General features: G+C 33.5%; 2 protein-coding genes across 7 annotated transcripts; both read left to right on the top strand.

The window, feature by feature from the left end:
* The first annotated feature begins 538 nt into the window (after positions 1-538).
* LOC107470205 (potassium transporter 2) lies at positions 539-5814 on the top strand. 6 transcript variants are annotated; one of them, XM_016089592.3, is made up of 10 exons: positions 539-581; positions 742-1072; positions 2446-2604; positions 2685-2919; positions 3022-3264; positions 3346-3399; positions 3490-3803; positions 3887-3998; positions 4301-4555; positions 4629-5814. In XM_016089592.3, exons 3-10 carry the CDS (start codon positions 2566-2568, stop codon positions 5708-5710), a joined length of 2334 nt encoding a protein of 777 aa, XP_015945078.1. In that variant the 5' UTR covers positions 539-581; positions 742-1072; positions 2446-2565; the 3' UTR covers positions 5711-5814. The 6 variants fall into 6 exon arrangements, with proteins under 6 accessions (XP_015945078.1, XP_020989023.1, XP_052111220.1 ...); XM_021133364.2 differs by lacking the exon at positions 539-581 and having other exon boundaries at positions 730-850; positions 945-1072; XM_052255260.1 differs by lacking the exons at positions 539-581; positions 742-1072 and adding an exon at positions 1685-1995.
* Positions 5815-9998: 4184 nt separating this feature from the next.
* Positions 9999-11123, top strand: LOC107470206 (uncharacterized). Its single transcript, XM_016089597.3, has 3 exons — positions 9999-10385; positions 10512-10575; positions 10859-11123. Exons 1-3 carry the CDS (start codon positions 10095-10097, stop codon positions 11026-11028), a joined length of 525 nt encoding a protein of 174 aa, XP_015945083.1. The 5' UTR covers positions 9999-10094; the 3' UTR covers positions 11029-11123.
* Positions 11124-14295: the final 3172 nt, after the last annotated feature.

Here is a 14295-nt window from a genome sequence, read left to right as displayed (position 1 = left end):
GAATGTATAATAAAAAAATGACACACGTTGTCAATTGGAGGTAGGAGGATGATTAAGAGAGTACTATGTCAAAAAATTGTCACTACTCACTATATTGTTCCTTTATACTCACTGATTTAAATTAAATATTTAAAAATGCATAAGAATTAAAAAAAAAATATATAGAGACATTATTGGGCTCATCCCATGTTCCAATATGCTTTTCAAAATCATGAAAATATCAGTAACTTTGGTTTTCCCCACCTTATTTATTAATCAACATTCTCTAGTGTCGGTTGGTACACAACTTTAACACCTATGATCACCACTACGTACGTTTAACATGGAACACAAAACTGGCTTTACCACTGCCACACCACACATGACTCTTATCTTATCCCACAGCCTTAAACAAATAAAAAAGAGATCCATTCTTTGTTCACTTCTCAAATTTTGGATCTACCTGTATCTTCACTTTGCCATAAAGTTATACCATCTAAATCAAATATAAATAAGTAACCTTGCATTATTTCATTTCATGCATATTCCTCCTTAAGCATATTAGTTTTATCATGGAGTTTCAATGTCTCTTTCACAACATGGTTGAGTGTTAGCCTACTTTTTATATATATAATAAGTTGCTTTTATAATAAGTTCAATTAAATTCTCCCACTTCATATTTTTACATTTTCTTTATAAATTAGAGAATATAAAGATTACATCTTTGTGTTGATGATCATATGGGGGTGCTTTATTCTGCAGGAGAATTTTTAAGTCCCAGAAATTACATCGTCTTCAAGCTCAAAGCTAACAACGTAATTTGGTACTACTTGTCGTCACAGGAAATTGTAAAACCCGGGAAAAAGACAAAGTGAGTTACAAAAAGGGTAACAGAAAGTTTGCGTATTTTAAGAAAAAACGAAAAAGAAAAGCTCAGCATTAATATCTTGTTATGATTCATAAAGGAAGAGTTATAAGAGAAAGCTGGCGCGTGGTGGTTTTGTTGGATGTATTGAAGGGCATGTTCATCAAAAAGCATTCATTGATATGCAGCTATGCACATGCCTCTGTCTCCGCCTCTTCACATTTAAAGGTATAGTCCATTTTATGTAGCATAGGATCAGAAGTATGGTCCATTCTTTCATTTTCCTCCGACTTTTATAACCTTATCATCATTCATTTAACTCATTTTTCATGCAGAGACTTCTAGTGCCTTCTTAGGTAGAAGAATTTTCATCCTTAATTTATGTTAATAAGACATTAAGATGGCTTTGTTTTCATCCTCTTGTTTGGCATCTGATATAGGCTTTAACTGGGAACAGCGGGAACACACCCTATAGATGATTTAACCGGTAGGTAGTTGGGTGGCAACGTTGAAAATCTTGTTTTTGTTATTCACATATCATATCATATAAATAATATAAATTAAAATATATCCTTGAAAGGTAAAAGCAGAGAAGAATGAAAGGGAAACCAGAAGTGATAACTGATCCTTGAAATTGGCCTTATTTTGAGTGGGGCACTATAGTGAGTTTGTAACTGTCGCTGAATCACGTGATTTTGCCTTTTTGTCAACATCATTGGGACCTTTGCCTAATTGTATTCTCCTAATTTTTTTCTTCCTTCAAAGTGTGACTTTATTAAAATCTTCTTATATTATATGATTGTATGATTAATTTTCTATAGTTCTATACAAACTACCGGCCTTAAATATAAACTAGTCCTTGAAGTTAGCTTCTGTGGTTTTCTCCTCTACATCATTGTCCTAATTCCTTTTTAGTCCTTACACTGATTTCATTCGCCGGTTGCTTTCATTTTAAGGAAAAATTATTCGAATTAGACCTCCCAACAAACTTTGAAGGGTTTCTTTTTGTTTTCCTTCGGTTCCATCATTCAGAAAAAGAAATGAGTTGAAGGTAAATAAAAAAAAAAAGAAAAAAGTAGATGATTTTATAAGGCGGCATTGAAGTGGTATTTGAATGAATGGATCAGATGCACTTTTTTTCTGATTGAGTGGTTCACTGCTTCTTGTTCATGATTATCTGATTCTCAACTTACTATGGATTCTTTCTCCACTTTACCTACCACTTTTAATATATATCTTTCTCTTTTCTTTTTCCCTTTCCTGCAACACTCCTTTTTCAACACGGATATATAGTATAAGTATATGACCTTCAAATTCCATGAAAAAGCTGTCCCCTTAGGAATACTGCTTCTTGGTCTGTGTTATATATATTTATAATTTATATTTATAATAATATAATAATATAGTGCTCACTTCTCTAGAATATTTGACAAAGATATGGATGTCATGTGAGTTTATCTACTTATCTAAAAGAGTGTGAATGTGTTTTCTTTTATTTTCTTTATTTTTTTTTCTATCACCTCTATTTGGGAGAGTGAAAGTTGAGAGAGGATGGGTGGTTGAAAATGGTGTTCTGAAGAATCCTTGGTCATGTTTCACAGGCTGCTATTTCCTTTGGTTTATGCACCATAGAGGCTTCTGATCCACCGTGCAGATCTGCAGTTAAGAGGGTGCTGAAGTTGGTAACTTTGTGAAGAACATTAAGGAGTGGTTAAGGCAAAATGGATCTTGAATTTGGAAACTGTTGGGGAAACTCAAGGGTTAGTACATTAACTTGAAAATCTTTGTTTTTCTGCATAAGTTGGTGATTAATGAAGTGAATGTGAATTGCAATTTTCAGAAGGATTCTTGGAAGACCATTCTGCTCTTAGCATACCAAAGCCTTGGTGTAGTTTATGGGGACTTGAGTATTTCTCCTTTGTATGTTTACACAAGCACATTTGCAGAAGATATTGAGCACTCAGAAACCAATGAAGAGATTTTTGGTACCCTTTCTTTTGTGTTCTGGACTCTCACATTGGTGCCACTATTCAAATACGTTTTTGTTGTTCTTAGAGCTGATGACAATGGAGAGGGTAAGTGTGTTTGGTAACAGAATGAAGGAAGATAATTTGTTATGTTTTGTTACAGCTTGATGATTTTTTCTGTTTTTCTTTATTTCTTTTGTTGCTATGCAGGTGGTACATTTGCTCTATATTCATTGATTTGTAGGCATGCTAAGGTTAGTCTTCTTCCGAATCGACAACATTCGGATGAAGCGCTTTCAACGTATAAGATGGAGGAGCCTCCTGCTAAGATGAACTCTATGGTGAAGCTGCTACTAGAGAAGTATAAGGCCTTGCATACAGCTCTGCTAATTGTGGTTCTTCTTGGAACTTGTATGGTTATTGGTGATGGACTTCTTACCCCTGCCATTTCAGGTAAAGATTTCTTCATCACACTTCAATATTTTACAAATTATTCTTAACAACATGTTGATTAGCCAACCTTTTTGTGTGTAGTTTTCTCAGCAGTATCTGGTCTTGAAGTATCTATGTCCAAGAAACATCACCAGTGTAAGTCTCTATATATATGTCAATTCGATTTGATATCTCTTTATGTATGAATGATATAAAAGAGTGTGTTCGATTGATTTGCATATGCAGATGCTGTGATTCCAATTACTTGCTTCATACTAGTGTGTTTGTTTGCGCTTCAACATTACGGCACCCATCGAGTTGGATTCCTTTTTGCCCCAATTGTGCTGGCATGGCTGCTATGCATCAGCACACTTGGTTTATACAACATATTCAAATGGAATCCACATATATACAAAGCGCTTTCGCCGTATTACATGTTCAAGTTCTTGAAGAAGACCAGGATAAGTGGATGGATGTCTTTAGGTGGAATATTACTTTGCATAACTGGATCTGAAGCAATGTTTGCTGATCTTGGCCACTTCTCATATATGGCCATTCAGGTTAGTCTTGATTCTAGAGTCAATTCACTCGCTCACTCACTCAGATGTTTCTTGATTTTATTAACAGCTTTTATTATGTGCAGATTGCATTCACATTTCTGGTATATCCTGCACTTATATTGGCATATATGGGTCAAGCTGCTTACTTGTCCAACCATCATCATCTCCAGATCAGTTTCTATGCCTCAGTTCCAGGTATTCAATTTTCCTCACATTACATGAAAATATATATACAAGAAAGTCTTGGAAACCAACATTGTGCAACTAACATTGTAGCCAATATTTAACATAAAAAAAAATATCCGAGATTCTTAGAAACAAGAACATCCGAAACTCAATTAGAAGAAACATCTGAAATCCAAATTCAACAAAAACGCATCTTTATTGGGCTTTATACTGGACTTATTTTATAGTATTGCTTCCCTAGCATTACTCTCTCTATGTATATATATGGTTACAGAAAACATTGATTGATTATGGCTTATTTTTCGGTGCAGAAAGCGTGAGGTGGCCGGTGATTATCCTAGCAATTCTAGCTTCTGTTGTGGGAAGCCAGGCGATCATAAGCGGGACGTTTTCTATAATAAACCAGAGCCAATCTCTGGGTTGCTTCCCGAGAGTTAAGGTTGTTCATACTTCAGACAAGATCCATGGTCAGGTCTACATCCCTGAGATCAATTGGATACTCATGATCCTCTGTATTGCTGTCACCATTGGATTTAGGGACACAAAACACATGGGAAATGCATCAGGCAAGTCACAAATTCATGCATCATCATTGTTAATTAATTATTGCTAATAAGACGGACATGTTTAATGTTGCAGGATTAGCAGTGATGACAGTTATGCTTGTAACAACATGCCTTACTTCCTTAGTGATTATACTTTGCTGGCACAAACCACCAATTATAGCACTTTGTTTCCTGTTGTTTTTTGGATCCATTGAGCTGCTGTATTTCTCAGCTTCACTGATGAAGTTTTGTGAAGGAGCATGGTTCCCTATTCTCCTTGCCCTGTTCCTAATGATCATAATGTTCCTATGGCACTATGCAAGCATAAAGAAATATGAATATGATCTCCACAACAAGGTATCACTAGATTGGCTTCTAGCCTTAGGTCCAAGCCTTGGAATTGCTCGAGTCCCTGGAATAGGCCTTGTTTTCACTGACCTTACAACTGGCATACCGGCTAACTTCTCGCGATTCGTCACGAACCTCCCGGCTTACCACCGCATACTTGTGTTTGTGTGTGTGAAATCAGTGCCAGTTCCTCATGTCCCTGTGGCCGAGAGGTACCTCGTCGGCCGCGTAGGACCTCCTGAACATAGGTCCTACAGGTGCATAGTCCGGTATGGATACCGTGATGTCCATCAAGACATTGATTCCTTTGAATCAGAGCTCGTAGAGAAGCTATCTGATTTCATTCAATATGATTGGTACCGTGCCCGGGCCAGCAACGTGAGCAATAATGAAGACGACGGTTCATGTTCCAATGAATCTTCCGGGCACAGGCTAACTGTCATAGGAACCATGGGACTCTGCGAGGACAGCCTGCAGCTGGCGAGTGTGAGTGATGTGGTTGAGATTGATGCACCTTTGGGAACGAGAGAAAGAAGGGTACGGTTTGCCATTGATGGCGACAATGAACATGACAATGACACTGAGAGTGTCACAGTTCATCATCAAATGCAACAAGAGCTTGAAGATCTCTATGCTGGTCAAGAATCTGGGATAGCCTTCATTCTTGGACACTCTCATGTTAGAGCAAAGCCTGGATCCTCAGTCTTCAAGAAGCTTGCTTTGAATTATGGATACAATTTCCTTAGAAGGAATTGTAGAGGCCCTGATGTGGCTCTTAAGGTTCCACCTGTTTCTCTTTTGGAGGTTGGCATGGTTTACGTTCTGTAGAATCTCCACATTATTATCTACATCAACTCTTCTTTTACTATTAAACCCTAGTATATACATATATGATATATAATTATAATTACGAAATTATTAGCTTAGTATTATGGAAATCAGCAAAGGAAATCGTGTGGTGGGACAAATTTTGGGGACGTGTATATATATATATATATATATGAAAGGGAAAGGGAATAGATGCATTAATAAATGATTATTAAATTACGCCTGCTACTTCATTCACATGGACCATACACCAGAGTGATATCATATGGTGTATTGCAATAAAAAAAAAGGAAATACCATGCACTTGATGCCGTCATGTCAATGCGACGCTACCCTTTTCAAGAGATATTCTTAGGAGTACAATTAGAAATCAATTAACTATTTATATGGCTAATATTAATCATTTTAAAATTTATTTTTAATTCATATTAACATCTAAATAAACATTTGAAATTACATAGTAAAAGAGTTTTAAATATTTGTGATACGAATAGTTTAAATATTAATTAAAAATTATTAGTTTATATTTTTAGAATGTTCAATTTAATTTAATGTATTTTAATTTTTGTTTATTTATTTACTAGATTAGACTGTATATTAGTGGACTTAAGACTATAATAATTTAAGAGATATTTATAATTTTTTATTAGATTAAAATAATAAAGATCTTAAGTTTACTAACATAAATTTTAATTTAATAACTAAATAAACAAAAATTAAAATATATTAAATTAAATTGAATATTTTAAAAATATAAAATAATAATTTTTAAATAATACTTAAACTCTTTATATTACAAATATTTGAGGCATGTATCAAAAATATTATTTAAAAAAATATTCAAAATCAATTATTATCTTTTTAAAATTTATGAGAGAAACAAGTAATATGTATTTAAAAGGGTTAAGTATTATTTTGGTTTCTATGGTTTAACCCAAAAATCGAATTTATCTCCAAAGTTTTTTTTATTCAAATTCGTCCCTAAGGTTCAATTTGATTTTAAAATCGTCATTTTATTAATTTTTAGACAAAAATACTCTTTAATTCTACACCAAAAGTATAATTTTATTGTGTATGAATAATTCTGAGATGACACAAAATATGATAAAAAAAAGAGTAAAGTTCTTTTTATAGGTGCTGGAATAAAAGAATAAAATAAAAAAAAAACACTTTAAGAAGTTAAATTTTTCTTTAAGTGGGAACTAAATTGGTAGAAGTAGATAGATTGGATTTAAAGTGTAAAGAATACCATCTGGTTAGAAATAAATTAAACTAGATGTTCGTTCACTATCCAGACACTTCTTTGACATGAGTATCCAAAGTAGTGTCAGAATTGTTGTCTTAACTTGTGGAGATCAAATTCTTTCCTATACTATTTTTAGTTAAAAAAACTTAAAATAATAGAAACACCCAAAAACACCTTCTGCTAATGATCACATTTAATAACTAGCCTTAGAATAAGAGGAGTAAACTGTATATAGTATTGTAACCATTAGGCAATGTACTCTTCCTCCAAAATAGCTTGAGACTATAAAAAGGGATTCAACTCACTTCTCTCAAGTAAAAGACTGTTTTGAAATTTTGGAGATTCTTTCTCTTTTTTGCTCTCCTGTAGTTCTTCTCATTATTCTTCATTTTTTCATTGAATTCAAACAAGATAATGTATAAAAGTAGCATTCGGATATTCTACTAGAACACCCGACAAGAAGTTTTACCAAGTTTTGTCCATTTTAAAAGAGTTCATTCATCCTCTTATGACATTCGTGAAGATCTTAACACTTGTTCTCCACTACCATTTTACATCTTTAGTTCTTGTGTTGCTTATTTGTCAATAATAAAAATATTTTTTTCACAAATTTATCTATCCTTAATCTCTCCCTTTAATCTTTCTCTACTTAATTTACTTTCACAAAACTTCACCTAAATTAACCTTCTTCCCTTACCTTATCACCCCTCGCGCACATTTTCCACCTAATCAAAACACACACTATTCTCTCACACAGTAGAGAAAAAGAAGGGGCATAGAAAAATGAAGAATCGAAAGAATAAAGAATAAAGAAAAAAGGAAGAACGAGGAGGGTGCAACAGCGGTGGAGGTTGCCGCTGGCGTAGTAGAGTCCGCCAGTAAAGAAGAGCAATAAGAGAGAAAGGAAAGACCAAACCGAGGGAGAGGCAGGTGAACGTGAGTAGAGGAGAAAAGTAGCGGTGTTTATGGGTTGGGTGAAATCGGGTTTGATGTGACGCAGACCCGACCTGAAATATATACCGGGCCTATTTGTTAGACCCGAATCCGACCTTAGACCTGATGAAACCTAAACACTTTTGGGCCATGATTATACCGGATAAAAATCAGTGAAAACCGGACTGTTAACATTACATTACCTTGATATTTTCTTGTAAGCTAGCATTTGAAAATATCCAAATTTTCAAGAACCATTATTTGACATGGTAAAATTCACTTAGAAAAATATAACAAGAACCAACCCTTCTCTAAAATTAAAGCATAACCACAATCAATACTAATATATATTGTCTAATAACACCAAATATTTAAATCAATACAAATAACATAATATTGTGCATTAGTCTAAAGTCTTATGCATTTTAAACATAAAACATTAACTTATAGTCTTATAATGAATAATAATACAAAATATTAAGGTTTACAATATTTAAATTACATATAAGAATAGCTATCATCCGTCACTAATAACACAATATTAATTCTGTATGATGACCGGGTCACCGGGCTGGATTCGGGTGACCCGAGCTATGACCCAGATCTGATCCAAAATAATGACCGAGTCTATTTTTTTGACCCTTACCCGACTGTAGACCTGGTAAAATCACACTAAATTAGTCTCTAAAATGTTCAGGACCGAGCCGAGTCTTCGAATCGGGACGGGCCATGAACTCCCCTAGAGAAAAGGAGTTGTTTTTTCATATATCGCTGCCATTGTATTGAGCTGTCTCTACGTTGCTATTATTGTGGTTGCAATGCCTTTGTTTGCTGAAGAATGCATTGAAACTTTCATATTTGTTGGCAACATTGTTCCTCCATCTCTTAATTTATTCTGATTTCATTTTAATTCTGCCACCAATAATATTTTCTGGCTTGCTTCTATTTTGCTTTGCTTCACTGTGAGAGGTGTTTGATTAGGTGTGAAAAATTAATGTCTTGATTGAGATTGTTGATAGTCGATGATGTTTGAATCTGTTAGGTGGAGTGTTTTTGATTAGTTGATGATGTTTATACTTGAGATTGTCTAAGATTTGAGCATACAAAAATAGTAGATCTATAAAAAGAATGAGAGAAAGTATTTTGTCCAAAATTTAGAAAAATGACGATTTTAAAATTAAATTGAACTTTAGGAACGAATTTAAATAAAAGAAATCTTAAAAACGAATTTGATTTTTGAGTTAAACCATAAGAACCAAAATCATAATTAATCCTATTTAAAATTAAAGTTAGATTTAATAAATATGAATAGAATAAAAAAAAATAAAATAATTCTTTAAAACTAAATAATTAAAATTAATTAAAAATTAACGGCCTATACATTTTGAATTTTTAATTATGCTCTTTTAATTTATTTATTTATTACAAATTTAATAATTTAATAATATATTTATTTCATATTTTTAAATATTAATAATTAAATAATAACTAAAAATAATAAATTTTAATAGTCTATTCGGAACCTAACCTACCATAGAAAGCAATAATTCGTATTCGCGTGGCAAGGGATGCCGTGATGTTATAAACTTAATATATGTTATTTTAATTTTTATGTTTGTATACAAAACTTTTATGTACAGTGAATTACTTTTCTTAATTAATTCATATATATTAGGTGATTGCTTTGTATTTATATTCATTTGTATGGCTTGTATCCTTCTCAGTTCTCATGCTATTTTTTCCTCCTCCACACCTAAATGTAAAGCTTTTAATTTTATTGAAATTGGCAATATATATATATATAGAGACATCTTGTTTGGAAAAAAAAATTAAAAATAAATAAAAAACTATTTTTAAATAAACTAAAAGAGAGATACCATATTACATGTTATTTTTATGCAAGATATTTTTGTTAATAATGACATGTGACAAGTGACAAAGTAGAAGAGCAAAGAGGTCCTCACATTTTTAAGAGTACCCTACGGTGCCACATTGTGTAACATTAAACCACCAAGTTTTGTGAACCAAAGAAAACACTGCTGTGGACAACAAATTTGACAACACAGAAGAGCCACACTCTTATAATATATTTAGAGCATAGTCTCACAGTTATTCATTAGGACCGTGCACACTGCAAATTAAATTACTTAAAGTGTCTATAAGCCAATAAGCAGAACTAGTTAGATAGAACGAAGAGAAGCTAAAATGGGACTTGGAACTCTTCCATTGACCCCACCTCAAACCAGCTTCTCTTCGAATTCAAGATTTGTATATGATTGCAGTAGCAACAGGAGGATCATTAATACTAGAAACATTAATAAGTTCAGAGTTTCAGCGAAACAAGAGAAGGAAGAAGCAAAGAAGAGCAAGCAATCGTTGTTCAGCAGTGTCACTGAAGCTCTTGATTTCTCTCAAGTGAGGTCCGCAGAGGATGCTCAGCTTCTAGAAGATGCCAGGCAGGCCACAAGGTCCGGAGAAAGAATGAGCAGGGAACAGGTATGTTGTATATACGCTATCTTAATTATTCGGTTTACATAAATTATAACAAAATTTTGTTTCGTTTTGTTTTGTTCTGTTTCTCGTGGTCACACTGATTGAATTGAATTTGAAATTTTCATGCAGTATGGAGCTCTTAGAAGGAAAATTGGTGGGACATACAAGGATTTCTTCAAATCCTATGTTGAAGGTATACTATGATTATTCTAATAATTCTCCTTTGAAATATGTTTAAGTTTCAAGGATCAAATTAGATCTTTGTTAGTTGCCCGTTTTTTTTTTTTTTTAAAAAAGGTAAAATTTCAATACAAGATATTATCTATATACGTGCATATTTTAATATTAAAAGAATTGCATAAAGAGAAGTTTCTCTATTTATATATGTATGTATACATTTTATCTATTGATAAATTTCAGTTTTTTGATAGAAATGATTCGTGAATCTCTTATTATTATTTTTTTTTTTTTGGCAGTGGACGGTGCATATGTGGAAGAGGGTTGGGTAGACAAAAGTTGCAAGGTGTGCAAGAAGGACACAAAAGGGGAGGCAAGGCAAACAGACAAGTTTGGAAGATATGTTCATGTCGCATGCCTAGAGAAGTCCAAGTCAGGAAACTTCTTCACCAGATTGTTCTCACCCTGAAGGCTTATTTATTCACTTGTATCTCGATTGGCAACTGAAACTATAGAAATCTCTCCAGCCCACACAATTTTATATATAACATACGAAGTTGTTAAGCACCGAGTAATCACATGATTCGTAGTTTAAACTTTATAGTCTCTAATTAACCATTGGAATGCCCTGCCATTCTTGCAATTTTGAAGTTGATGCGTCCGTTATAATATGGTGTCAGCCGCCCTATAAATCAACAATACAACAGACCTTATAACACGTGACTATCTTCACTGCATAAAAATAAAGGAAGAATTGGCCTGAATTTTATGCTGATTCATCAGAAAATCAGGAGAAAGAATAACTGTATAATGTCACGCTGAGAGAAGAATCTTTTTATACAAGAAACAACCCAAGAGAGGAAGAAGTACGTTATTCATTTCCAATATACAATATACTCATTTCGCACTCTTATTTATTTAAGCATTAGAGTGTCTTTGTAGGTACCTACCATCAGTTCTCTTAAAATCGAAGTATATCTCATCCATTTCAGGCGAATACGAGTTTAATCCTAAACAAGACGAGATATCTCATGAAGCTCACTACACCAGAACATTTGACGTCCACTATGGAGCCAAAACTTGTGTTTATCCTCTTTTGCTAGCTTTAATCAATGGTGGAAGAGTAGAATTCACCTCCTCCTCTTTCCACTCGGGCTAAACTATTAGCTATAAATGTAGAATTACAAACTAAAGTCTAAAGAGTGATCGAGCTATTGAACCAACCAAAACGGCTAGAGGGATGAAGAGGATCAAAAGAATGATGAAACAGCAACAACCGTGATTATCATATCTCTGAGGCTAATACCATGGTGGAAGTCACTCTAACAAAAATGACAAAGAGGACAAACACTTTTTCAAACGAAATTATAAACTTTCAGATGCCCAAAAATTTCACCTTGCGACGATTTTAAAGTCCTATGACGGACTCGGCAATCCCCATATCCACGTTATAAAATTTCAATCCATGATGTTATTGGATGGTACATCTGATTCAATACTTTGTTATTTGTTTCCTACTTTTCTGGACGGTGCTGCCTTGATATGGTTTTCCTCTTTACTTATAGGTTCAATATCAATTTTTGATGAGTTTGCGGACTTCTTTGTCAACGTCACATCATCTAAGATATATTTTCACAGCTCTGACTATCTCAGCATCATTAAGCAACAATAATACGAAAGTCTCAAAAATTACATGACAAAATTTGCTAAGGCTGGAGATTCCAAACCTCAACCCGAATGTTCGCTTGCACGCTTTAAAAAGGGTGGCCTTCGTCCAAGAAAATTCCAGGAGACTATCACATTTGCAAAACCAAAGACATTGGCCGAGTTTAAAAAAAAAGCAGTAGGCCAAATGTAAATAAAAGAGCTCCACCAAGTTTGACAGATGAAACAAAAACCAAAATAATAGAGACAATTGGAAGTCATTTAAACTCAACCTAAAGTTTGACACATACACTCCATTCAATACCAAAAAAGAGAATATTATGAAGGATATCTGATGAATGCTAAGAACTGGTTTAAAAAATTTCAAGTTCAAAAGCTCAAATTCGTTATAGATATAGTCCTAAACTGGGACACTATCAAAGTTTAGTAAAAATATCACAAAATTTAAATTAAAAACCAGGAATTTAGGCCAAGGTCATTCTCTCTTGGAATTACAATGTAGCGCATGATCATTGACTATGGAAAAAACAGGAATTTAATTACAATAAACGAAAATTTAAATTAACTTGAAAATAGAAATTAAAGGAGCCAATAAGGTTTAAATGGCAAAGTGATAAGACTAAGAGTAATTAAAGTAATTAGCTAGAGAAAAATGAAAGTAAATTCAAGCTCTAAAAAGATGTTGGCAAAGATTGAGGGTTAAAGATCACTATTCTTGTCACTAACAATAACATGATAATTACCAAGAGCAAATCCAATTCGTTAACCTCTACAAATTGAGGAATGTCAATTAGCTTAATTAACCTTAATTCATAAGTCCTAACTAACTTACTATTTGAATTAGTAAAAGATTAGCATTAGTAGAAACAAGATTAGTTAATATTTCTAAATTATCAATCAACTTGGACATTAATGACTCAAGGTCACCCAAGTTCTCAACTCAAGCCAAGAATAAAAAGTATATCCCATAACTAGTTCAAGTATTTTGTCAAACATCTGGAGTGTATAAATATAAAACTTTATAATTTGCAAAATTAATAAATCTACAACTACTCAATTCAAGAAAACAATAATAATATCTCAAATAAGCAATAACTAGAATGACACCCGTGCGATACGCGAGACGATAAATTAATGATAGTATATAATAAATATTAAAAATTGTTATATTTTGTAGAATTAAATTAAATGTGTAAACTAAAATTAAATTTAAAAGGTATTTTACTTAAAATAATTTGTAGTACAAAAGATTTGAATATTAGAGTTGTATGTACAAAATGATATTTTTATTTGGCGATTTGATTTTTGCATGTCTTCTTATGTGGCGCTCGTTGATGAGCGGATATTTTGTACGCTTTTTGGGGGTAAATTCATGTAGATTTTAGCATGTTTCAGTTAGTTTTTAGTAGAATAATATTAGTTTTTAGGCAAAAATCATATTTCTGGACTTTACTATGAGTGTGTGTATTTTTCTGTGATTTCAGGTATTTTCTGGCTGAAATTGAGGGAGCTGAGCAAAAATATGACTTAGGCTAAAAAAGGACTGCTGATGCTGTTGGATCCTGACCTCCCTGCACTCGAAATAGATTTTCTGGAGCTACAGGAGTCCAATTGGCGCGCTCTCAACGGCGTTGGAAAGTAGACATCCAGGGCTTTCTAGCAATATATAATAGTTCATACTTTGCGCAAGGATAGACGACGTAACTTGGCGTTGAACGCCAAGTACATGCTGCTGTCTGGAGTTAAACGCCAGAAAAACGTCATGATCCGGAGTTGAACGCCCAAAACACGTCAAAACCTGGAGTTTGACGCCAAGAAAGGTCTTTACACGTGGAAAGCTTTAGTCTCAGCCCCAGCACACACCAAGTGGGCCCCAGAAGTGGATTTCTACACCAATTATCTTAGTTTATTCATTTTCTATAAACCTAGGTTACTAGTTTACTATTTAAACAACTTTTACAGACATTTCTTGTACCTCATGACATTTTCAGATCTGAATTACATACTTTATGACGGCATGAGTCTCTAAACTCCATTGTTGGGGGTGAGGAGCTCTGCAACGTCTCGATGA

This window comes from Arachis duranensis, chromosome 10 (genome assembly GCF_000817695.3).
Source record: "Arachis duranensis cultivar V14167 chromosome 10, aradu.V14167.gnm2.J7QH, whole genome shotgun sequence".
NCBI lineage: Eukaryota > Viridiplantae > Streptophyta > Magnoliopsida > Fabales > Fabaceae > Arachis > Arachis duranensis.
This window is presented reverse-complemented; position numbering and strand designations above follow the sequence as displayed.

What these genes read in the sequence shown, in the direction of transcription:
- LOC107470205 (XM_016089592.3), top strand. Translation starts at nt 2,566, where the DNA reads ATGGATCTTGAATTTGGAAACTGTTGGGGAAACTCAAGG. An exon ending in TTTCTATGCCTCAGTTCCAG is followed by an intron (nt 3,999 to 4,300) that starts GTATTCAATTTT and finishes TTTTCGGTGCAG; the next exon opens with AAAGCGTGAGGTGGCCGGTG. An exon ending in ACACATGGGAAATGCATCAG is followed by an intron (nt 4,556 to 4,628) that starts GCAAGTCACAAA and finishes TTAATGTTGCAG; the next exon opens with GATTAGCAGTGATGACAGTT.
- LOC107470206 (XM_016089597.3), top strand. Translation starts at nt 10,095, where the DNA reads ATGGGACTTGGAACTCTTCCATTGACCCCACCTCAAACCAGCTTCTCT. An exon ending in AAAGAATGAGCAGGGAACAG is followed by an intron (nt 10,386 to 10,511) that starts GTATGTTGTATA and finishes ATTTTCATGCAG; the next exon opens with TATGGAGCTCTTAGAAGGAA. An exon ending in CTTCAAATCCTATGTTGAAG is followed by an intron (nt 10,576 to 10,858) that starts GTATACTATGAT and finishes TTTTTTTGGCAG; the next exon opens with TGGACGGTGCATATGTGGAA.